The following is a 24,603-nucleotide window of genomic DNA, read 5'->3' on the forward strand; positions in this document are numbered from 1 at the left end:
GGAGCAGCGCGGGACTGGTACTCGCGGCTTAAGCCCAGGTCCGTGGACAATTTTGATGATTTTGGGGATGACCTGGCCCGCCATTTCATGAGCAGCAGAAGACCCAGGAAGACGACGGCTTCGCTGATGGCCCTCAGACAGGGAGATGATGAGGCCTTGAAAGTGTTCGTTGGTCGCTTTAATAGGGAAGCTCTTCAGGTTCCCAACCTGGATCCCTCCGCGGCCACGAATGCCCTTCTGGCCGGCGCCCGATCTACTGACTTCAGACGAGCAGTGGCCCGGCGCAATCCGCAGTCCCTCGCAGACCTGATGGCCGGGGCGGAGGAGTACATCTCAGTGGAGGAAACTCTCGCCGCCCTGGACTCTCCTAGCAAGAGAAGGCCTGAGGAGAAGAACCCTACCAAGCAGCGTAGGGATGATAAATCTCAGAAGAAGGAGAGAAGCCCCCACCCGAGAGAGCATTACACGCGGCTGACCGCGTCCAGAGCACGTATCCTTGCAGCCATTCGGGAAGAGGATTTCATCCGGTGGCCGGAGAGGCAGACCTCGTCGGCGAAAAGAAACATGTCCCAGTACTGCAGGTTCCACAAGGACCACGGTCACGACACCAATGCGTGCCTTCATTTGAAGGAGGAGATCGAGCAGCTGATCAGCAGAGGGTACCTCGGAAGGTACTTAAAAAATGATGACAACAGAAGAGAGCGCAAGGACAAGCCGAGGCCCAGAGGCAGAAGCCCCCGGGGCGCTCAACCTCTGGGCGACCACATCCAAGCTCCTGCCCTGGCCAGCCCCCCTCCTCAGGTACCTCAACCTCAACCTCATGGTGTTATTGGTACCATTTCAGGAGGGCCGACCGCAGGAGGAACCTCTTCATCAGCCCGCAGGACTTATGCCCGGCAGGTCAACGCCGTCCATACCTGCAGCAATAAGGCCAGGCTAGAGAACGTGATATTCTTTTCAGATGCAGATCTCGACGGCCTGGTCCTCCCGCATGATGATGCCCTGGTCATCACCATGCTGGTGGCGAACTGGGAAATGAAGAAGATCTTGGTCAACAACGGGAGCTCCGCAGACATCCTCTATTATCACGCCTTCGAGCGGATGCTGATCGGAACTGACCGTCTGAAGCCGGCCAACTCTGATCTGTTCGGGTTCTCCGGAGAAGTTGTCAAAGTTGAAGGGCAGATCGAGCTTCCAGTTCTTATCGGGGAGCCGCCCTGCCAGTCCTTCGCCATGGTGAACTTCTTGGTGGTAAGGACCAAGTCGGCCTACAATGCGATCCTGGGACACCCCGGCCAGAATCTCCTCTGAGCTGTTCCCTCCGCCTATCATCAGAAGATGAAGTTTACTACACCAGGAGGTATAGGGGAAATCAGAGGGGATCAGCCCCAGTCGAGGCGGTGCTATGCAGCGGCACTGAAAGGGAAGAATGCGTCTGAGTCTCTGCCAATCGAACTGTTTGATCTAAGGGATGAAGCCCAGATCCCTTTCTACAGCGATGACGACCAGAGGCTTGTCCGGATCGGCTCTGCCTTGTCAGAGGCCGCGCAGCAGGATCTTGTTGAGTTCCTCAGAGCCAATGCTTGAAGGCCTGTAAAGAATCTCTGTAATGAAATTTCAAAAAGAAATAAAGTGGAGTTATCACTAAACTGTGTCCCTCACTTTTGAGTCACTAATATATGCCAGCTCCTCCAATCAAACTCTAAGTGTTTGCAGACTTAGCTCTCAGCCTAAGTGTTTGCAGACTTAGAGAGCGGCAGTGGTGCACTCCGGCGCGTCCAATTTGGTGTGGAGATCAGTTCCAACCATGGACCCGCCCTAGTGGAAAACCACCTCAAAGACTCTAAGTGTTTGCAGACTTAGCTCTCAGCCTAAGTGTTTGCAGACTTAGAGAGCGGCAGTGGTGCACTCCGGCGCGTCCAATTTGGTGTGGAGATCAGTTCCAACCATTGACCCGCCCTAGTGGAAAACCACCTCAAAGACTCTAAGTGTTTGCAGACTTAGCTCTCAGCCTAAGTGTTTGCAGACTTAGAGAGCGGCAGTGGTGCACTCCGGCGCGTCCAATTTGGTGTGGAGATCAGTTCCAACCATGGACCCGCCCTAGTGGAAAACCACCTCAAAGACTCTAAGTGTTTGCAGACTTAGAGAGCGGCAGTGGTGCACTCCGGCGCGTCCAATTTGGTGTGGAGATCAGTTCCAACCGTGGACCTGCCCTAGTGGAAAACCACCTCAAAGACTCTAAGTGTTTGCAAACTTAGCTCTCAGCCTAAGTGTTTGCAGACTTAGAGAGCGGCAGTGGTGCACTCCGGCGCGTCCAATTTGGTGTGGAGATCAGTTCCAACCATGGACCCGCCCTAGTGGAAAACCACCTCAAAGACTCTAAGTGTTTGCAGACTTAGCTCTCAGCCTAAGTGTTTGCAGACTTAGAGAGCGGCAGTGGTGCACTCCGGCGCGTCCAATTTGGTGTGGAGATCAGTTCCAACCGTGGACCTGCCCTAGTGGAAAACCACCTCAAAGACTCTAAGTGTTTGCAGACTTAGCTCTCAGCCTAAGTGTTTGCAGACTTAGAGTACGGAGTGAACCAAGCGGCTCCTTAACCCCAGTTTAAGAACTTGGATTTCATTGTGGGTGGTTTTTGGCCCCCGTACTCTCCTGGCCGGGCAGACCAGAAAATGAGGTCATCTCAGGCCGACCAGAAAATGAGGTCATCTCAGGCCGACCAGAAAATGAGGTCATCTCAAGCCGACCAAAAAATCTGGTCATCACAGGCCGACCAGAAAATGAGGTCATCTCAGGCCGACCAGAAAATCTGGTCATCTGTAGAAGACAAAAGACCTGTCCGGCCTGGCCGTCCAACGTCTTCGCCGAAGCCGGACAGGATATGGCGCAACCGCTACACGACAAAAGACCTGCCCGGCATAGCCGCCCAGAAGGCTTAGCCGGACAGGATATGACGCGTTCGCCAGAAGACAAAAGACCTGCCCGGCATAGCCGCCCAGAAGGCTTAGCCGGACAGGATATGACGCGTTCGCCAGAAGACAAAAGACCTGTCCGGCCTGGCCGTCCAACGTCTTTGCCGAAGCCGGACAGGATATGGCGCAACCGCAACGCGACAAAAGACCTGCCCGGCATAGCCGCCCAGAAGGCTTAGCCGGACAGGATATGACGCATTCGCCAGAAGACAAAAGACCTGCCCGGCCTAGCCGCCCAGAAGGCTTAGCCGGACAGGATATGACGCGTTCGCCAGAAGACAAAAGACCTATCCGGCCTGGCCGTCCAACGTCTTCGCCGAAGCCGGACAGGATATGACGCAACCGCTACGCGACAAAAGACCTGCCCGGCCTAGCCGCCCAGAAGGCTTAGCCGGACAGGATATGACGCGTTCGCTAGAAGACAAAAGATCTGTCCGGCCTGGCCGTCCAACGCCTTAGCCGAAGCCGAACAGGATATGACGCGACCGCTACGCGACAAAAGACCTGCCCGGCCTAGCCGCCCAGAAGGCTTAGCCGGACAGGATATGACGCGTTCGCTAGAGCCGGACAGGATATGACGCGTTCACTAGAAGACAAAATTCTGCCCGGCCGAGCCGCCCAGAAGGGCTCGACCGGACAGACCTCCAGTGCAACTTCTGCCCGGCCGAGCCGCCCAGAAGGCTCGGACGGACAGACCTCCAGTGCAAATTCTGCCCGGCCGAGCCGCCCAGAAGGCTTAGACGGACAGACCTCCAGTGCAAATTCTGCCCGGCCTAGCCGCCCAGAAGGCTTAGCCGAAGCCGGACAGGATACGGCGCACTCACTAGGCGACAGAAGACCTGTCCTGCCTAGCCGCCCCGTCCAGGAGATCTGCCCGGACACGACGCTCAGGAAGTTTGGCCGGCCAGACTTCTGGTTCAAATTTCGGTCAGACTGGATTGCACAGGGGCTCCTGCCCGGCCGTGCTCCTTCAGACCAGGCCGCCCAGAGGCCCCTGGCCGCCGCGGTTTTTTCTGGCCCATGCCTGAGGCCGGCCTCAGCTGCCCAGAGGCCTCAAGGCCGGCCAGATGCTGCTTTAACCCTCTTTTTGCTTCCCCTAGCCGCTGTCACGACTCGGAGAACCAGGGGGCAACTGATGGGGTCCGGACTCAGCACTGATGGGTCCAGACTCAGCACTGATGGATCCGAACTCAGCACTGATGAGGTCCGAACTCAGCAACCAATTGGATGTTGACATGTGGCCCTCACAGGGACCGCTGCAAAGCCAACACCTGTCCCTGCTAGGTGTGACACCTGGACCAATCAGGGACTTCCACCTACTCTTCCTAGGTATGAGACCTGGTCCATACAGAGGCCACCACCTGTCCTGGACAGGTGGCTTAGAACTACCACCTGTCCTAGACAGGTGGCTCAGAATCACTATAAATAGCCTTCACTTGTGCTAAGGTGAGGGATCTGAAATCAAAACCCTAAGCTTTTGCTCTGACATTGCTCTGCACTCCTGCTCATACTGACTTGAGTGTCGAAGCGCCTGTCCGGAGCACCACTCCGGGTTGGTCTTCTGACCCTTTGTCTTCTTGTCTGTGCCCTTGTACAACGCAGGACTCCAGATCAGCCCTTCAGGTCCAGATCAGCCCTTCAGGCAAAGATCAGCCTTTCAGGCCCAGATCAGCCCTTCAGGCACAGACCAGCCCTTCAGGCCCAGATCAGCCCTTCAGGCACAGATCAGCCCTTCAGGCCCAGATCAGCCCTTCCGGCCCTAACAGCGCAGGACTCTATCAGCCCTTTCAGGCCCTTTCAGGCCCAGATCAGCCCTTCAGGCATAGATCCAGGCCCAGATCAGCCCTTCTGGCCCTACCATAACCTGTTACCAATTTTAGACCTAACACTTTGTTTTCCTCAGTCTTCATTTACCAGTTACAGTCAGTGCTTCTGCTTTGTTTTGCCATTGGTTTTGAAAGCTGTTATCAATACTGCTATTCTTTCCAGTGGGCGATGGATCATGGGTGGGTCTTCAAATTAGTGTGAAGTAAAATGCTCACATGAAGGATTGAGGGTTTTAACCTTTACTACAACGTGTGGGAAGTTGGATCCTAACAGCTCTCACCAGTTTCTTAACATTGTCATTGTCCTAAGATATTATATAGGGAATTGATATTCGCACCCCTCTTCCTTTTAAACGTTTTCTGGACGGCTGTTTCAAGTATACCAATTTGCAAAGAAAGGGGTGAGAATATCATTCCCTGTATTATGTGGTAACTATAGGGGACGCAAAATCCAGGTTAATGATAAATGCCGGAACAACGGAATAAAAGTAGGTAATTGTTTAATCATTATGGTATCTATCAGGATTTATAAGGTTATATGGTGACACCCAAAAAGCTTGTTACAATGCTTTATTACTAGTGTTTGGGTAACTGGACGGTCACTGTGGGTATCAATCCCAACAGGCAACAGTCAATTCTGCGGCCCCACATGGACAGGAATGCTCAATCGGGACAGTTGTTGGCACATGATCCTGGTCCAACGAATATCCCATACGTAAGATACAAACTGCAAAAATCAACGGTTAAGCTTTTTGATTCAATGTTAACAGGGGGCGCATAATCGTAAGGGGGGCGAAAAAATCATCTCCCTTATTTAAACAGCTGTCAAATATTAATACAGTTCCATAAAAGCTGTGAGAACTGAGAAGAGGCCATGGGACTTTTCGTTGGATTTTATCAAACCTAAAGTCCTAAAAGCAACTAGTTGATTCCACACGTTTGCTTAACCCTCGTAAGTCTTCTAGGTGATAGACTATGGATAAGTCTTCGTAAGTCCACATGGTGGCCCACAAGCAAAGGTCTTGATGATTTTTTTTCTACACAGCCTCATGACCAAAGAGTCTTGTATCCAATCAATTTAAAGTGGGTGTTTACTCGGAAGATGCTCTTGTTGGACTTAGAGTAGGGCTGCAACACGGGTCGGGCGGGTCGGGTTTTGGAGAACCCAACCCTACCCGAGAAATATCTCGGGTCGGGTCGGGTCGGGTTTTTTTTCGGAAAACCCATGATTCCCAAACCCGGCCCTACCCATGATAAATCTCGGGTCGGGTCGGGTTTTTTCACGTTGACGCAATTTTTTAAGGAAAATTCTTGTTTGGCAAGGCAACTCAACTCAACTCATAGAAGCAGAAATTACACTCACATTACACTTGAATCAAACAATGATGTAATTACACTCACATTACACTTGAATCAAACAATGTTGTAATCAAACAATGCTGTAATCAAACAATGCTGTAATTACAATCAAACAATGCTGAATCAAACACTTGAATCAACTCAACTCATAGAAGCAGAAATTACACTCACACACAATAACAGTGGGTGTGTGGGTTTTCACTTTTAACTTTTAACTAACAATAGAAAAAAATGTACATACTATAACTTATGTAACTCGGGTCGGGTCGGGTTGGGCCCCTTCAAACCCGGCTCGACCCGAGATTCATGCGGGCTTTTGAATGCTCAACCCGGCTCGACCCGAAACCCATGAAACCTGAACCCAACCCAGGCTATTTTCGGGTCGGGTAAAACCCGGCTCGAGTTGCAGCCCTAACTTAGACCCACCATCAATATTCAATGGTTCATCCCACCTTTTCTCCTCCTACTTAGTAACAACCTCTCTCCCGCAATGCTTTCTTCATGGGATCATCGTTTTGTACAACCAAATCTCCTGCAATTATGAGATTTCTGCTACTCCCCCTTCTCTCCTTCCTTCTCTTCCACTCTCAAATCTCTGAATTTGGGGTTTCAGGCAAATGCAACGATGATGAGAGTGCTTCGTTGCTCCAATTGAAGAAGGGATTTGATATTTCTACTGATTCAGGACTGCAGGTAGCAGTGTCTTGGAATTGGAAATGGGGGACGGATTGCTGCAATTGGGAAGGAGTCACGTGCGACGAATCCGGGGTTCACGTGATTGGCCTCGACCTCAGTAGGCTCTCCATTAATGGCACAATCAATTCCACCGCTCTCATCCGCCTTTCCAATCTCAGAATTCTCAATCTCTCTCACAACAAATTCAATTCCATTCCTATCCCTTCAGGGCTTGACCACCTCTCGAAACTGACCCACCTCAATCTTTCATATTCGGGTTTCATAGGCCAAATTCCAGTGGAAATCTCACGTATGAAGAACTTGATTTCTCTTGATCTTTCGAGTTTCAGCAAGCAGCTCCAAGCCCCAAACCTGAAACAGCTCATTCAAAACCTGTCAAATTTGAAGGAACTTTCTCTCTCTAGAGTAGACACCTCAGCGCAAGCGCAAGGTCACCAACTTTCTTTCTTGGCAAACTTTTCTTCTTTAGTCACCCTCGATCTCAGTTTTTGCGGACTGAGGGGGGAATTCCCTGCAAGCATTTTCAATCTGCACAAGTTACAGACCCTTGACATATCGTTCAATCTACTCCTCTCAGTCTATTTGCCAGAATTTTCTAAGGACTCAGCTTTTCAAGTTTTGGTGTTTACACAAACACAATTATCTGGGGAATTACCTGTTTCGATTGGAAATCTCAAGTCGTTGGTCAAATTGCAGCTAGGTTACTGCAATCTCTCTGGATCGATCCCATATACACTGGAGAATCTTACACAACTCGTTCACTTGGACCTGTCCTTTAATAATTTCATGGGTTCTACGTCATGGCTGGCAAATCTTATACAACTCGTTTACTTGGACCTGTCCTCTAATAATTTCGTGGGTTCTACGTCATGGCTGGCAAATCTTACACAACTCGTTTACTTGAACCTGTCCTTTAATAATTTCACGGGTTCTGCGTCATGGCTGGCAAACCTTACACAACTTGTTCATTTGAAGCTTTCATACAACAGTTTCAGCGGCGAGCTCCCGTTTCTACCTCAGTTGGAGAAAATCATGGAGGTATACCTTGATTATAATCATTTCACGGGTCAACTTAGCGAGTTCCCTAATGCATCCTCTTCATTGCTGGAGAGTGTCGATTTGAGCAACAATAAGCTTCAAGGCCCTATTCCAATGTCGCTCCTTCAACTCCCAAGGCTTGAACAACTCCGGCTTTCTTCCAACAACTTCAACGGCATGTACGGGAATCTCACCATGTACGGGAATCACAAGAAACTTTTGAGTCTTGATCTTTCAGGAAATAGCCTGTCAATCGACATTGGCGTGGACAATTCTTCCTTCTTTCCACAGTTTTGGGAACTAAAGTTGGGTTCTTGCAACCTAAGCGAATTCCCGTATTTCCTGAGAAATCAGAATCAATTGGCTTATCTAGACCTTTCAAACAACAAAATCCGTGGTGAAATACCCACATGGATATGGAATATCTCAAATTTCTCTTTGAATCTCTCTCACAACATGCTGACAGGTATTGAGCCGTACAATATTTCCTCAACTCAGTTAGAAGTTCTGGACCTCCATTCCAACATGCTACAAGGGTCAATTCCACTGCCACCACCCAACACTCTCATTCTCGATTACTCGAACAACAATTTCACATCTGTCATCCCATCTGACATTGGTTCTTACATCACCACTGGCTTCTTCTTTTCACTCTCGCGAAATAATCTTACAGGAGAAATCCCTACATCATTCTGCGATGCCAAACTATTGGCAGACCTTGATCTTTCTAACAACGGCTTGAATGGCTCAATTCCGCAGTGTTTGGTTGGACCCCCTGTTGAACTCAATGTACTGAATCTAGGGGGAAACTTCTTCAGTGGCACAATTCCTCAAACTTTTGCAGACAGCTGTAATCTACGAATACTCAACCTGAATGAAAACCAATTAGAAGGGCATGTGCCAACTTCTCTGGGCAAGTGTAGGGAGCTACAGGTTTTAGACCTTGGAAACAATATGATAAGCGATACCTTCCCTTCCTGGTTATGGAATATGTCCACTTTGGCTGTTCTTATTCTACGAAACAATAGATTCTATGGCCCTATTGGAGATGACAGAACCAATTACGCCTTCCAAATGCTGCAAATCATTGACCTATCTTCCAACGGTTTCACGGGGAATTTACCTTCGGAATTCTTCAAGAGCTGGAAATTAATGACTACAACGATAAATGAGGATGATAACCATATCCTTGGATTTGGATTTGCATATACAGGATACTACTTTGGATCTAGTGACGTAGAAAACGACATGTACTATCAATTTACAACCACGGTGACTAACAAAGGGCAAAATATGGAACTACCGAAGATCCTAACGGTCTTCAAATCCCTGGATCTCTCCCAGAACCAATTCCATGGGGACATTCCTGAAGCAATTGGGGAACTAAACTTTCTCCACATGCTCAACATGTCAGGCAACAATTTTACGGGACAGATTCCTAAATCATTTGGGAATTTATCGCAGCTCGAGTCATTAGACCTATCTCGGAATAAGCTTTCAGGGGAGATTCCTCAGGAACTGACAAGTCTTACATTCCTCTCAGTGTTGGACCTCTCAAAGAACTTCCTTGTGGGAAGAATACCTCAAGACCGCCAATTTTCTACATTTGAGAATTCATCCTTTGAAGGAAACCCCGGTTTATGTGGGACTCCGTTGTCAAGGAAATGTGAAAATAGCAAAGTGCTAGAGCCATCACCATCGCCATCTTCTGAAGATGTGGCTTCACGATCAAATAGGGAATGGTCGTTCATACCGATGGGATTGGGCTATGGAGTAGGATTAGGAATTGTGGCATGGTTTCAAGTGTTACGACGGCGATAAAGGAGAAGACGACTCAGTACTATCAGGTAAACGTGTAAAACATTATTCCAACTCTATAAAATTCCTAATGGTCCAATGGGTCTAAAGGATCCGAACATTAATTGACATGATTTGGGCACAAAGGGTATATCTGAGCCGTGCCCATTGGATCCATATCCTAAGGTTTAGAGCTATCTCGAATTGTGACCCAGTCATGGCCACTGAATCTGATGGACTGTTCTAGATCTGAATGGAGGGTGCCAATGTACAAAAATACTCCTCATATTTTCATTTATTAGTCTATTCATGAGGGGTATTTTTGTAACATTCAAAAACCCTACTCAAAACCACTCAAATATTGTTTTCCCACTTTTCGTTTTTATCTATCTCTCTAGTTTCTTCTCTTCCTTCCTTTAACCCTGACGCCTAAGTGTGTACCATAAGGCCTATGACTTTCCGACGGACAATCTGATTTGAAATGCAGGAGAGCTTGGCTTTATATATATATATATATGGGACTGCTAGGCAATTTCATAGAAAACCATTTCGCACCTGGCTGTTACATGTGAGAACAACCCCATATGTGGACTTCTGGGCATATTTTGTCTTATGCATTTAATTCATCTGATGTGGCTGTTCTCACATGCAAAAGCCAGCCGCAAAATGGCCTTCCGCGAAATTGGCTAGCAAATCCGTTCTTTTAATTGTTTTGTATCTTAAAAATACATTTCTTTAAGCTTTACTGCTATTTTTACCTCATGAAAATACCTTTCATCTTTAAGCTCTACTGCTATTTTTACCTCACAAAAATTCAATTATAAAAGCAAGTACAGAGAAGGAAATTGTGCTGCATATTCATTTGCTAATCATGCTTGTTCTATCAGGCTTAATGAAATCTTTTGGAACTTGATGGATCATGGATCTACCAAGAGACACGAGAAGGGCGGTTAGAATTGATTAGCGCTATGTATTACTAATGTTCAAGTTAGATAAGTACTTTATATGGTGGTGTGGGTTCTTTAATATTTTGTTTAGGTTTCGAAGGCAAGTCTTGCTTTTGTACTTTTGTTATTTCTATCAATAAAATTTGGTGTTACCTCGGGTTCTTAGATAAATTCTGGGTTAAAACAGCGGGGCTCACTACATTGGATGATCCAAACTCTTCATCTCTATAATGTATATGAGTATTAGGATCATCCCAAAACGCCTATCTTGTTTGTTTCTTTCTTGGTATATGAAATATGAGCGAAAGATGAGAAAAAAATAATTTGGGCACATCTGTTTTGGAGAGAAAGGGCGGGACGGAATCATGGAAGATTGGGTTTCCCTCCTAGAAATTTTTCTCAACTCCCCATGTCTAGAAGGAGAGGCTTCCCTTTGGTTGCAAAAGCATAAGCACTCTATGTTAGGCCCAAAATTGGTAACAGATATGACAGTGACAGAAGAGCTGATCCGGCGGCTCCCAGCGGTTGACTCAAGAGTTATCCTGCGCAGGAGCGCACAAGGTCAGAAGACCAACCCGGAGTGGTAGCTCCGGATAGGCTCTTCGACACTCGAGTCAGTATGAATAGGAGAGAAGCCAAACATGGGATTGTAACTTTTCTTAGGGATCCGGTGATGTGCTTGATCCTGATGTTTATCTCATGTAGTACCTGCATGAAACGTAATGTGTGCTGACGGCAGAAGTTCCATAATTGTTTTAGGCTGCTCTTGATGAGGGGCTTTGGGTGGGCAGCTATCTGTATGTCACAGTTGAAACTTATGATGCCTTCATTAAAGATATTAAATGTAAGAAACTAGACAAGGAAAGAGGTAGTTTGTGGAACAAAGAGGACTCTTGGAAAAATCTGAAGGTTTAGAGATTACTAACTTGGGACGTGAATTGCCCCAAGGCCTTGTTCCCAGGTACATCGACGTCAGCAGAGACATGATCAGATTTTTTCCATTTTTTAATCCTTGTTCCCAGGAGTGCTAGTGCTTTGGCCCATCGCTTGGCCAAATCGGGCGCTACTAGAGACTTGTATTCTGGGTATCTTCTACCCTTTGACGTGCACTTTTAATCTCAGTTTTTAATGTAATTTGTGATCTTTTTCAAAAAAAAAAAGAAGAAGAAGAAAGAAACGTGTTTAATACAGTAAGAATTGCTATTATAAAAAAATAAGTTGATGCAGAAAAGGTAAAACAAGTCCAAGCATCATGTTTATTACATCCTCATCATCGGGGTACAACAAGGAGTTGGAGTACATTTATAAGAGTTCTTAAAGGGATAACAAGAAGAAACATAACTGTCACTTTAGTAATTTAGAGAACGATTACACACACCAAAAAACAATGCGCATCTACTCTATCTTGCATCATTACAGTTAGTCCATTTGATTAGGAATGCGGCCTACTAACACAGAAACATAACTGTCACTTGAGTACTTCAGAGAACCACGAAACACACCAAAAAACAACACATCTTCTCTATCTTGCGTCATTACTGTTTAGTTCATTTGATTGGGAATGCGACCTTCAAAGATTTATACTTTTCTTTAGACAAGAAGAGAAGAACTAGAAGGAGACATCTTCTTCATGGCTTGGAACCTGGGGCCCTTGTCTGAGAACTTAGTAGTGGCATACAAATTGAGGTAGTCTTGGAAACGGAAGCTGTCAGGATATAGAAGGTCAGGAGCTGGGGAAATAAGGGCTTCAGCTGCAGGGTTGTAGAAGGTAGCAATAGATAGCCTGCTCCCCTCCTTATTGGCAAGGACACGATGCAAAGCGCTCTTGTACCTACCATTGCTTAGCACCTCCAACTGGTCACCCGTGTTTACAAAGATGGTGCTCTTGCCTCCCAAAGAAGGGGTTGCTGGTATGTCCGCCCATTCCTCGTCCTTGAGGAATTGAAGACCCGGCACCTGATCATCTTGGAGCAGGAGGATGATTCCACCAGCATCAGTATGTGATCGGAGTCCCTTCACCAGCTCCGGTTGAGGACACTCTGGGTACTTTGCCAACTTGGTCCCCACATAAGGCCTTCCATCATCTCCCAAGAATTTGTTCTTCAAGTATCCCTTCTCTAGCCCCAGATTCTCAGACATGAGTTCTAACAGCCTCTCTGCCAGTTTAATCACTTGCTTAATGTACTCTTGTATTGCTTCCCTGAAAATGCATATGATGTTTGTTAGTCGTAAGTCGTAAGTCGTAACTCATAACCTATTGGCATTAGTACTTTTAATTATGATTCCAGTGACACTAGTTACCGCAATTTTTCTGTGAGGCTTGTTAAGTCATCGATGTTGGATGTAGGCAGATAACGCACGGAGAATGTGCTTTCCCAGTCCACATCTGAGGCAGTCCACGGCTTTGGGCACTCTTCTAAGAAGCCTTTGGCCATCTCCGACTTGTAGAACCTTTCCTTCATGCGCTCCTTGTAGTGCAAGTTAACTAGTCCCTTGAGCTTCTCCATCAATCCTTCATCCACTCCATGGTTTGCAACCTGTAAATATTACTCACCCATGAATGATATGATCATATTACAATAGGGGAATTATCTGATGTGAAATACTTACAGTGAAACTTTGCTCAGTGAATCTCATCACTGTACTAATAAAAAATAGGATGTTTATGAGAAGTTGGTTTCACTTGGCTTCTACTTTCTGGGTCATGGGGCAATCAAGTGGTACCTCTTATCACCGTCCAATTTTCGGATTGGATGGTGATAAGGTTTACTGAGAATGGAACTTTCACTATAATTGCAAATCATTCCTTCTATACATAAATCAGCAACTTCCTAAATACCTGAAAAAATCCCCACTTTTCACAGGCCTCTTGCAGAAGCACCATGGTTTCTCCCCTCTTCGTGCCGTCAAGCCCATCAAGGTCTATGACTGGAATTTCCATATCAAGTTTCTACTATTACTGAACTAGATTCCTTAACTATAAGTATGTACTTATATTATAAACAAGCAGATGCCTATGTTCTCCAAGTCCAGATTCTGATCTATTTATACTACTATTGTTCTTCCTTGTTAGGCAGAGCACCTTGAGAAGAGCAGAAGAGAACAGGTAGGTCTGTAAAAGAAACCTGTCTAACTGTACTTCACCATTGCCATGGGATGCGGGGTGGCTTCTTTTCTATGCTAAAGTCAGTCCTTGCATTGATTCATAACATGGCAACTTAAACAGTTCAACCCCCCTCCTCTCTTGTCATTGTTATCTGCTTCTGCTACTGTGGCTTTTTGTCTGTTTTTTTGCTTCTGTTGTATGGGAAATGTAACAAGACTGTCAAGTGCATGAATACATCTTCTCTCCATCATCTACCATTCGTTGCTCCATGCTTTGTTTTCCTCAGTCTTCATTTACTAGTTACAGTCAGTGCTTCTGCTTTGTTTTGCCATTGGTTTTGAAAGTTGTTTTCAATACTGCTATTCTTTCCAGTGGGCGATGGGATACTTTGTGGGTCTTCACATTTGTGAGAAGCAAAATGCCCACATGAAGGATTGAGGGTTGTAACCTTTTACTACAACATGTGGGAAGTTGGATCCTAACAGCTCTTTCTAGTTTCTTAGCATTTCATTGGCATAAATTATTATCTAGGGAATTGATATTCGCACCCCTCCTTTTATTTTAAACTATTCTGCATTGTTGTTTCAATTCCTAGTTATTAGATGTTAACGACTAACAGAGAGGGATAGCAATTTAAAAGGAAGGGGTGCGAATATCATCCCCTGTATTATGTGGTAACTATACTATTTGTACATAATCATAGAATTTGGAGGGCGTATCATACCAAAACAAGGGGGTGTAAGAATCAGCATAATGGTAAACACCATTACAAGGGAATACTTATTTGATGAAAAGTCCTTAACAGAGAACATGGCTCTCTAGTAGGGGTGTAAACGAGCCGAGCCGAGCTTGGTCAGGCTCGGTTCGGCTCGTTAAGCTCACAAGTGAGGCTCGGCTCAGGCTCGGGCTCGAACCAGGCTCGGCTCGGTCAGGCTCGGCCAGGCTCGCGAGCCTTACCGAGCTCGGGTTATATTATGTTCACACCCCTCATCTTCCCTGGACAGCCCTACTAGTGTAATTTGACTACTTTTTTTACACTATGGGGGGTGGTACTAGTAACAAATGGGGTTCCAAAAATGACGTGACATATTCCCCCCCCCTTTCACTCCATGGACAACCCTTTTAATGTATATATTAATATATAATATATATTTAAATATATTAAATTCTTAACGAGCTTTAACGAGCTGAGCCGAGCCGAGCCTGGCCTAACTCGGGCTCGGCTCGTTAAGGATTCGAGCCGAGCTAGAGCCGAGCTTTTTTCGAGCCGAGCTCGAGCGAGCTTCCGAGCCCGAGCCAAAATTGACACCGTTACTCTCTAGGTAATTGTCTATTCATTATGGTATATACGAGGAAGTCTTGTGGCAATCATTTATTTTCTTATGGTGACACTGGACACAACTAAAAGATTGCTACAATGCTTTATTAAGAGTGTTTCAGTAACTAAACAGTCACTGTGGGCACCAATCATAACAGTCAAGTTTTGGGCCCCACATGGACAGGAATGTGCAATCGGGACGGTTGATCTTGTAGATCATCATGCGGTCACACACATGAACTTGGTCCCACAAATATGACATCCGTAAGATACAAAATCAAAGGTTAAGCTTTTCGATTAAACAAGGCTTGACACGCCCCAATTTAACAGGGAAAGATCCATCCATCCAACAATTAGGATAATTTTCATAATTGGGGGTGAACTCACCTTGTCCTGTATGCTTAACCTGCTGTTACAATTCTCAAAAAGTTGTGAGGTTAAAGCATACGGGCCAAGCTGAATTTGTGCCTATTATCAAAACATGATTGTGGCCTTTCCACTTTTCTACTTGGTCTTTTTTTTACTTTTTTTTTTTTTTTTGGCTTCTGATTTGCTTGCATGGTACTTAACTCAAATATTGAAGATTCGAATTGTGATCTGTTCACTCGGATGCTATGGATTTCAAGTTTTATCTGATACTTGCAGGATATACAGAGCAACACACATAGTGACTATATCTTTTCTCCTCCATTACCTACGTTTTAGGTTATTTAGCTTTCATGTTGTTAGAATATGTGAGATCCACCGTTGGATTAGGTGTAGATCTCACCGTTAGATCTTCTTGTGGGAGATTAGACAAGTTTGTTAATGAGGCAACCCACTAGAATAGACAGCTAGACTTAATTAGTAAGTAGATTAGATTAGAATATTCCATCATTATCTCTTTCCATAGTCTGCTTGATCTCTTTCTATGTTTATCATGTATGTGCTCAATATAAGCACACCTTGAGCTCTATTGTAAATAATCCAAGAATTAGTGAAATCTTCTCCTAATTTTACACATGTCAAGGATTATGATCAAGGCTCATTGTCTCCACTAATCACACACGTACAATGAAGGTAATTACGCTTTTAAACTAAATGAGAATGCATGCGAGAATGCTCAATATGCTTTGGGCTTTGTCACGTGATGAACATGCCCAGATCATTATGGATCTCTGATCGAAGGTTGACGGCCACACAATCTAACATACATCTACTCTATCTGCGTCATTACTGCTACGCGCATTTGATCTCCATTTCTTTTGATGGATGTAAAACAATTTTTTTGTCATTTTTAGTGTAAAAATGGGCGTAAATTTTGTTTTTACTCTTATTTTGAGTCGAAAGATACAAAACCTGCTGCCTTGGTTTTTGAACCACTGAAAAGTAAAAAACGATGCACTCCTTGGATTAAAAATCAAGGGAGAGAGGGTTTGTCTCTCTCCGCCCTTTATTTTTAAGCTCAAGTAACTGCACACAAACCCAATCCATGTCAAAATATAGAAACTTTTCCCATATCCAATCCAGCCCAAGAAAAGAACATGGGCCGGATACAGGCATTAAACCTATTTGGGTGCCTATAATTAGCCAATCCGAGTACCCATATTTAGCCCATTCGGCTGCCCATATGCCAAAGAAAATAAACAGTAAATATAGAAGTATGGATGTAATATTTTTTTTTTTTTGAAGAAAGCAACAGAATATATATTTATATATATGAATAAGCAGAACCGAGATGATCCTGTCGGAACAATGAGCAAATAAAATAGCAAGACAATGACTCAAGGGGGGAGATAGTCAAAACACTCCAATTCGGCCCGGGAAACACCACTCTTAGCCAGAGAGTCGGCTGCCACATTGGCCGATCTCCGGACATGCTGAAAGACCATGGAGTAGCCCTTTCCTCTATCCTCTATCTCCTCAAAGAAATGCACAAATCTCCAAGGGGGAGAAGCGTCTCCCGAAAGCCAGCGAATAACATTTACGGAATCGCCTTCGACTATCAGACTGTCACACTCCAAGCGAGGCATGGAAAGAATCCCACTGTGAACGGCTCGAACCTCCGCCTCAGACGAGTCGGCAAATCCAAGAGGCCCCGAATAGGCCCAAATGACTTCCCCTTTATGGTTCCGACATAACCCCCCCACTCCAGCCGCTCCTGGGTTACCGATAGAGGAACCGTCAAAATTGAGCTTCAGAGACCCCGGTGGCGGGGGGGACCAGGAGGGTCGAGATTTCACTTTGGTAACCGATTCCATGCATATGGTTGACCACCCTTCCCAAAGGGCATACGCAGAAACAAACCGAAAAAGAGGAAGGGAACGGGCCCAGGAGATGACCGCTGCTACCACCTGTATATAAATCCAATATGGGGACCTGACCTTCCCTTCAAAGACCCGCGCATTCCGCTCTTTCCACAAGAACCACCAGGAGGCTAAGAGACACATCTTCCACAAAATTCGACCTTTCCTCTTCCACGGAGCCCAGTCCCAACTCGTAATAAATTCGGCCATAGAATTGGAAGCAACCCAACTGACTCCAAATCTAGAAAAGAGATGACCCCAAATATATGAAGCAACCTGGCAATGTATAAATAAGTGGTCGATGGATTCCCCGGCGGATAGACATAGTGGGCAGTGATCCACCAGCCACATTCCTCTCTTCCGTAAGAAATCTATCGTCTGAATTCGTCCCCAGCTAACCGACCACCCAAAGAAAGCAACTCTTGGAGGGCATGCGAGGCGCCAAACCGCGGAGGACGCATGCTCCACTAGAGTGGGGATCAGATGGAGATAAAAAGATTTAACAGAGAAAATCCCCGACGGATTCCAAATCCAAATACGACGATCTAAGCCCGAAGACTTGATGAAGCAAGAGTCCAATAAGGAGATGAGGGCGCTGTAATCGCTTAACTCCCGAACAAAAAAGGCTCGACGGAACTTGGGAATCCACTCCACTTGCCCTTGGACCCGTTCGAAACATTCCGATACCCAAGCTTCTTTCTGAGAAGATACAATATATAAGTCAGGAAACAAAACTTGAAGAGAATGGGACGAACACCAAGGGTCCTGCCAAAACCGAATTCGATCCCCCCTATAGACTCTGAAGCGAACTCCAGGGGCAAAAAAGAACTTCAAACGCAATATGTCCCTCCATACTGTGATTCCTTTGATTTTGAAAGTATCAACGGAGTCCCAATTCCCAGGAGATGAACCATACTTACTGTCAATGACCCGAACCCACAAAGAGGAGTGTTCTTCTCCGTATCTCCACAACCACTTGCCCATAAGGGCCTGATTAAAGAGTTGAACTCTCCTGATACCCAAACCTCCGTTTTTAATTGGAGAGCAGACTAGACTCCATTTAAGAAGGGAGACCCCCTTGGAAGTCCTTGAATCACCCCACAGAAATCGTCTCTGAATTTGCTCTATGCGCTTAGCAACAGAAGCTGGACAATGAAAAAGGGATAGAAAATAAATAGGCATATTAGATAGAACAGCCTTTATAAGCACCAATCTACCTCCTTTGGAAACCAAACGGCGCTTCCATGTGGCCAATCGACGCTCAATCCTTTGTATAATAGGAGCCCATAGGTTGTGTCTCGGACGGCCCACCCCGAGAGGTAGACCCAAATAGGTAGCGGGAAAGACATCTAGACCGCACCCCATAATTCCGGCAAAGGATGAAGCCTCGCTCTCAGATACATTAATCGCATACAACCGAGATTTGCCAAAATTGGATCGTTGACCTGAGACCATCTCATAACACCGAAGCATGGCTTTAAGGTTGAGAAGCTGGGAGAGGACCGGTGAACAGAACAGGAGGGTATCATCCGCAAACTGAAGCAGCGAGACTTCCACCTTACTGGTCCCAATTAGGAATCCTCTATATAGCCCCATGTCACTACCCTTTTTCAGTATACTGCATAAGGATTCAGCCACTATCAAGAAAAGAAATGGAGAGAGAGGGTCGCCCTGCCGCAATCCTCTAGAGGATTTGAAGAATCCTTTTGCTGAACCATTGAGTAGAACAGAAAACCATGCAGATGATAAGCAATTCCGGATCCACCCTCTCCACCTTTCCCCAAAACCCATACGACCCATAAGATAATCTAAAGCGGCCCAATCCACTCGGTCATATGCTTTCTCCATATCAAGCTTACATAAGATGCCGCCTTCCCCTGACCGCCGGTAATAGTCAATTGCCTCATTTGCTGTTAAGGAACAATCAAGAATTTGACGCTTGCTTAGAAAAGCACTCTGATTTACCGAGATAATGGATGGAAGAACTACTTTGATACGGTCCGCCAGCACCTTCGCAAGTACCTTGTATAGGCTGCCCACCAAGCTAATCGGACGAAAATCTGATACTTTGGATGCTCCATCAATTTTGGGAATAAGGACTAGAAAAGTCGCCCCCGTCCCCTTGTCGAGAATAGCACCCTCAAAAAACTCTAGGAAGAAACGAATAAGATCCGATTTGACTGTGTCCCAACACGTCTGAAAGAAAGCCAAGCAGAATCCATCAGGACCAGGGGCTTTATCCTGAGCTAGAGAGAATAGAGCGATTCTGATTTCCTCCTCAGAGAATGGGATTTCCAATCCAGCAGAAGCTTCCAGACTCAAATTTGAGAAACAGATGTCTTGGGGTATTGGGCGAACAAGCCCGTCATCGGAGTACAAAGATCGGTAGAATGCAATAGTTTCCGCAATAATCCTCTCCCGGTCCGAGACAACAGCCCCTTCCACCTCTAAAGATTCAATTCGGTTCCTTCTTCTGCGAGCACTGGCTATGGCATGGAAGAAGGCTGTATTTTTATCCCCCTCCATCAACCACTTGACTCGGGATTTTTGCCGCCATGAGATTTCTTCAAGCCTTAACAACTCTTTATGTTCTTGGATGAGCCTTCCTTGTTGCTCAAAATCCTCCGCCGTTGCCGATCCGCGATCAGCCAATGAATGGATCTCCAACAATCGGTCCTCAAGGACCCTCTTCCTGCCGAGGGCAATCTCTTTCTGCTCCTTAGCCCATGCTTTTAATTTCCCTTTGATGAACCTTAATTTTTTGCCAATGACAACATCACTGGGTCCCGAGAAGGCACAGTCCGCCCACCATCGAACTAATTGAGCCTCCAAGAGGGGATTTTCCAGCCAAGCTAATTCAAATCGGAATGGAGGGGCGCCCCAGGACTCCATTTTAGGGGACAAAAGAAGAGGGCAATGATCGGAAACAGAATGGGGTAATGCCTGCTGGTAAACTTCTGAGATGCCTGTCAACCAGTCGCCCGATAAAAGAAACCTATCAAGGCGGCTCCGGTTCGTACCTCTTGCCCATGTGAAAGATGCACCGCCCAACGGTAAATCGACTAGCTCGTTGTTTGCGATAAAATCAGCAAAATTTCTCATACCCACAGTAATGCGCTGACCCCCAATTCGATCTCGTGAATCTAGAACTTCATTGAAATCCCCCCCAATACACCAAGGAGCAGAACATAGGCCACGCCTCTGATTTAATTCTTCCCAAAAAGAACACTTGTCGGAAGCGGACAAAGGACCATAGACGCCTGTGAATAACCATTCTGATTGATCATTACATTTGAGGAAGGCTACAGATAGTGAGAAGACCCCTCGCCAAACATCCGAGCTGGCCCACAAGACTGTATCCCATGCCACCAAGATACCCCCTGAAGCTCCTTTGGATGCTACGAAAGCAAAATTCCAATCAGAGTTGAACCCCATGCTACTCATATCTATGGAACTGATTTGCTCCATCTTAGTTTCCTGTAGACACACCACCTCGGGTCGCCGGTGTTTAACTATTGCTTTTATTTGAATTCGTTTCTCCCGAGAGCCCAAACCATTGATATTCCAGGATAGAATCTTCATCAACAACTAGAGTGCGGTGAGATCCTCCCCTCCCCAACTCCATTTTTTCTTCCTTTTGTCTTACGCTTGAGACCACTGCTATGCGATCCAGAGTCATAATTGATATCTGAGTGGAGTCGTATCAATTCTCTCTCCGTACGTTTCAGATTTGCATCGGATATAGGAGCAGGAGATGACACTCCATCGACCTCCCTCAATTCTGCCGCCTTTATGTTGGATCGGTAATCTTCAGCCGGCCCCGGATAAACTAGGCCCAAGTGTGAGCTGAGAGACACTGTATGATCCACCATCAATTCAATCACCTGATGGATAGTAACTGGACCAGATTCAACCCGAGAAGAAGAGAGTGATGGGGCACAAAGCAGGGGCTGGAGGACTGCCTTGCTACACCATCTTGGAGAAGGAGGATGGGAGTAGTTGCCGAGTGAAACCTGGACTAGTGAACAAAAGGGCCGCCCTCTAGGGGTACAGTAGAATATAGAACGCATATCACCCCAGCAACGATTGTCAAATAGCACCATCCTTAGCCCCACCCGGCACTGAAGGGAAAAACAGTCTTCTCTAGGTAAAAAGAAACCTCTGCTGGTGGGATTTATTGTCTTAGGTCCTCTCAACTGGCTGACCCCAGTCTCCTCTGCTGTCACATAATAATAAGATCGATTGTTACCCGAGATACTGTTATTGGAAATAAGACTCTTCTGGGTAGAGCTCAAAACTGCCGAAGAGGAGGGGGTGATTGAGCCAGGACATACGTGATGAGGCTCGAAATCCCTCTCCCCTTCCTGGGACCCAAGATCCGCCAGCGAAGAATCCCATCTGACTTTATCGCCAACCCCTTGTGCATCAATTTCCTCGCGCTCCGAAGCGAGCACGAGACTGACACCCACTCGAGAGGAGTCTCTTTGATACGGAGAAGATAAGATAGATATAATATCTGCATAGCTGTTGACCTGGGAGTACGGAGAATCGGAATAGGGAAGTCCCTGAATAGGCCGATCGGAACTGTGCCACCTGAGTTCCTGTGTGGGACCCTCTGTTTGAATTTGAACATTTGCCTCAGAGGTAAGGTTGAGATCCGGCAACTCCTGCTGATCCCGAATAGAGGCGATTGGTGGGAGCGCAGATTCCACCATTCCGGGGTTGGCGACATTGAAGGCCGACTCTGAGAGGATCTCTGGGACGACAATGGATGCATTAACTGCATGCTGGACTTCATTGATGGACGGCATCATCTCATTGATATCACTCATGTTGTTAGTAATGAGATGATGATTTACCTCCTCCTCCTCAACCAGCATCCCATTTGAATCAATAGCTGATAAATTGACACAGTGCTTTTTTCCTTCGTCAATTTCCCGGGAGGCGAGAATCCAGCGAATGGTGCCATCGATAGAGCTCTGGATAGAGAGTTCATTTCCAGGGCGACCTCCAGTTACGATCTTCAACCTACCCACCCCATATCCGGAACCAGCATAGCATGAGACATCCACCTCCACCACTTGGCCTAATTTTTTACCGATGCGCCGAAAATTGTCTGCACACCAAGCATCAGGCGGAACGCCTTCTATTTTCCACCAGGACGATTTCCCCCCCTTAGGAAATTTTAGATCCCAATTTTGCAGGTCTGCCAAAGGAGAATCGAATGAAGAACTCCAGTCTCTGATCAAAATCGAACGATTAGCACCTGCAGGGATGGCAATGTGTAGTTCAAGAGGAGCAATTTTATACACCACTGCGTGACTCCCTTGTCTGCTATTCTGAACAAGCCATATCTCCAAGGCATCCAGATCACCATCCCAACCCTCCTTCATCTTCCCCCATAGCCCCAAGTCTGCATTACTGATAGATTTAAGGGGGACTACATCAATGCTGAAAGCTACCCCTTCTGAAGTCGCAGGAAGCAAAGCCTCCGATCTAACTGTCTCAGCAGGGAGCTCCTGTGGTTGAGGAGGAAGCGGACGACTCACCACCGAAGCCGCTCTCTGTAAGTGTCGACTGGGAAAATTGAAGTCCAAACTGGACCAAGCTTTGTGACATTTCAAGCAGCTGGCCCTCCTGCTAAAATTCCGAAAAGTACACCTGTGGCATCTCCAGTCTCCCAAAGCTCGACTTTGTCTTCGGTGGAAGGCATTCTCCAGACGTCTGTTCTTCCTGGTTCGGACGGGAATCCAAGCCGCCTCTTCAGCTTGGCGATTCCGGAGGCTCACCTCATCGGTAGGCCCAGACCGTAACGGATGCCCACAGGCCGTCCGGGCGCCCAAATGACTAGGTTCATGTTGGATTCGCCGAAATCCAAGCGGGGTTAAATTCGCCCCAGTTGCCCATCTAGAGTTCGCCCCCACTACACGGCTGATCCCGCCGGAGTTCATATAAAGCACCAAAGGTTCCACCACCCAGCAAAATGTGTCGTTCTCCCAATATTGTGAACGGATCCTTGACGGAACTCCGATCCCGGAATCTAAAGCAAATTCCGGAGATCCGCCCAGCGTCTTGAGTACTGCTGCCGTCTGGAAGTCGTCGGGGTCGGATCTCTGGTGCCGGATTCGGAAACAGGGACCGGATCGGGATGGAATCGATCCGCCGGTGAGCACCCGCCGGATTCCGTCGCCGGTGCTCGGAGTAACAAGGCTGGATCTCTCGGTAACCGGAATCCGATCCGATCTTGTGAAGCCGATTCAGATCTGAGAAGATGACCCGTTTCAGATCTGAGAAGATGACCCAGATCTGAGAAGAAGATGACCCAGATCTTGAGAAGGAGAAGAATCCGATCCGATCTTGAGAAGCCGAGTCAGATCTGAGAAGATGACCCGTTTCAGATCTGAGAAGATGACCCAGATCTGAGAAGAAGATGACCCAGATCTTGGTTCATGGCAATCTGTTCAGAGAAAGAAGGATAAGAAAGGGATTCAAGCATGTTCCAAGTCCTTAAGAAGAACCCCCAAAACCCTCTTTCATCTGAAAATAACAGGCCAAGATCCTTTTCGTTAAGCTACAAAAAGGAAAAAATCTTCAGGGCAGCTTCTTCATCTGATTTCATGGCAGAGAGAGGGTTTGAAAACCCATGGCTCGTGACTCAGTCCAGCTCGCTCTGTTCCAAAACCCATGGCAAGAAGAAGAGATACCTGCTACTCCGACCACATGGCAATAAAAAAAATCATTCTAAGCTGCTACCCCGACCACACACGCACGCAGAGAGAGAGAGAGAGAGAGAGAGCAGGTAATGTTGGATCTTCAATGGCTTCTTTTCCAACACTCTGTTTCCTTATTCAGAGGAGAGTCGAGCAGGCGGAGGTGAGCGGATCCCAGATGCCCTAGGGTTTTGATTTGCCAAAAACCCAACTATGTAGCAACGGGTATTGACGACGGATTCTATGGTAATAGGATAACTGAAACATGGATGTAATATTGCAAGTATTCAATTTCAAACTACAATGAAAGACATACGTACATAGATATAAATTTGTCGCTATTGCATTTTTTTACGAGGGATGATAGATGCAAGAGCCCTTGAATAGATCCACGACATTAAGTGCCACCAACTTCAGTTTCTCAACTGATTTTAATAATGATGTGGTTCTGTTCATAAAGAGGGCCCTTGCATCTATCATTCCTCTTTTTTTAAATATGCAAATTGATTGATTTTCCGTATTTATTTATGCATAGGTTTATGGACAGAT

At 46.3% G+C, this 24,603-nt stretch overlaps 2 protein-coding genes across 3 annotated transcripts; one reads left to right on the plus strand and one right to left on the minus strand.

Annotated features, from left to right (window-relative positions):
• Positions 1-6,580: 6,580 nt before the first annotated feature.
• Positions 6,581-12,798, plus strand: LOC143847608 (receptor-like protein 7). 2 transcript variants are annotated; one of them, XM_077356528.1, is made up of 2 exons: positions 6,581-9,738; positions 12,230-12,798. In XM_077356528.1, exon 1 carries the CDS (start codon positions 6,659-6,661, stop codon positions 9,710-9,712), a length of 3,054 nt encoding a protein of 1,017 aa, XP_077212643.1. In that variant the 5' UTR covers positions 6,581-6,658; the 3' UTR covers positions 9,713-9,738; positions 12,230-12,798. The 2 variants fall into 2 exon arrangements, with proteins under 2 accessions (XP_077212643.1, XP_077212642.1); XM_077356527.1 differs by lacking the exon at positions 12,230-12,798 and adding an exon at positions 10,576-10,796 and having other exon boundaries at positions 6,582-9,738.
• LOC143847634 (1-aminocyclopropane-1-carboxylate oxidase 1-like) lies at positions 11,873-13,670 on the minus strand. Its single transcript, XM_077356529.1, has 3 exons — positions 13,475-13,670; positions 12,937-13,172; positions 11,873-12,835 (listed from the first exon to the last, which is right to left on the minus strand). Exons 1-3 carry the CDS (start codon positions 13,574-13,576, stop codon positions 12,226-12,228), a joined length of 948 nt encoding a protein of 315 aa, XP_077212644.1. The 5' UTR covers positions 13,577-13,670; the 3' UTR covers positions 11,873-12,225.
• Between the last annotated feature and the right edge of the window lie 10,933 nt (positions 13,671-24,603).

This window comes from Tasmannia lanceolata, unplaced genomic scaffold (genome assembly GCF_043159265.1).
Source record: "Tasmannia lanceolata isolate RefF3 unplaced genomic scaffold, GAP_Taslan_0.1 ptg000003l, whole genome shotgun sequence".
In the NCBI taxonomy this organism is placed as follows: domain Eukaryota; kingdom Viridiplantae; phylum Streptophyta; class Magnoliopsida; order Canellales; family Winteraceae; genus Tasmannia; species Tasmannia lanceolata.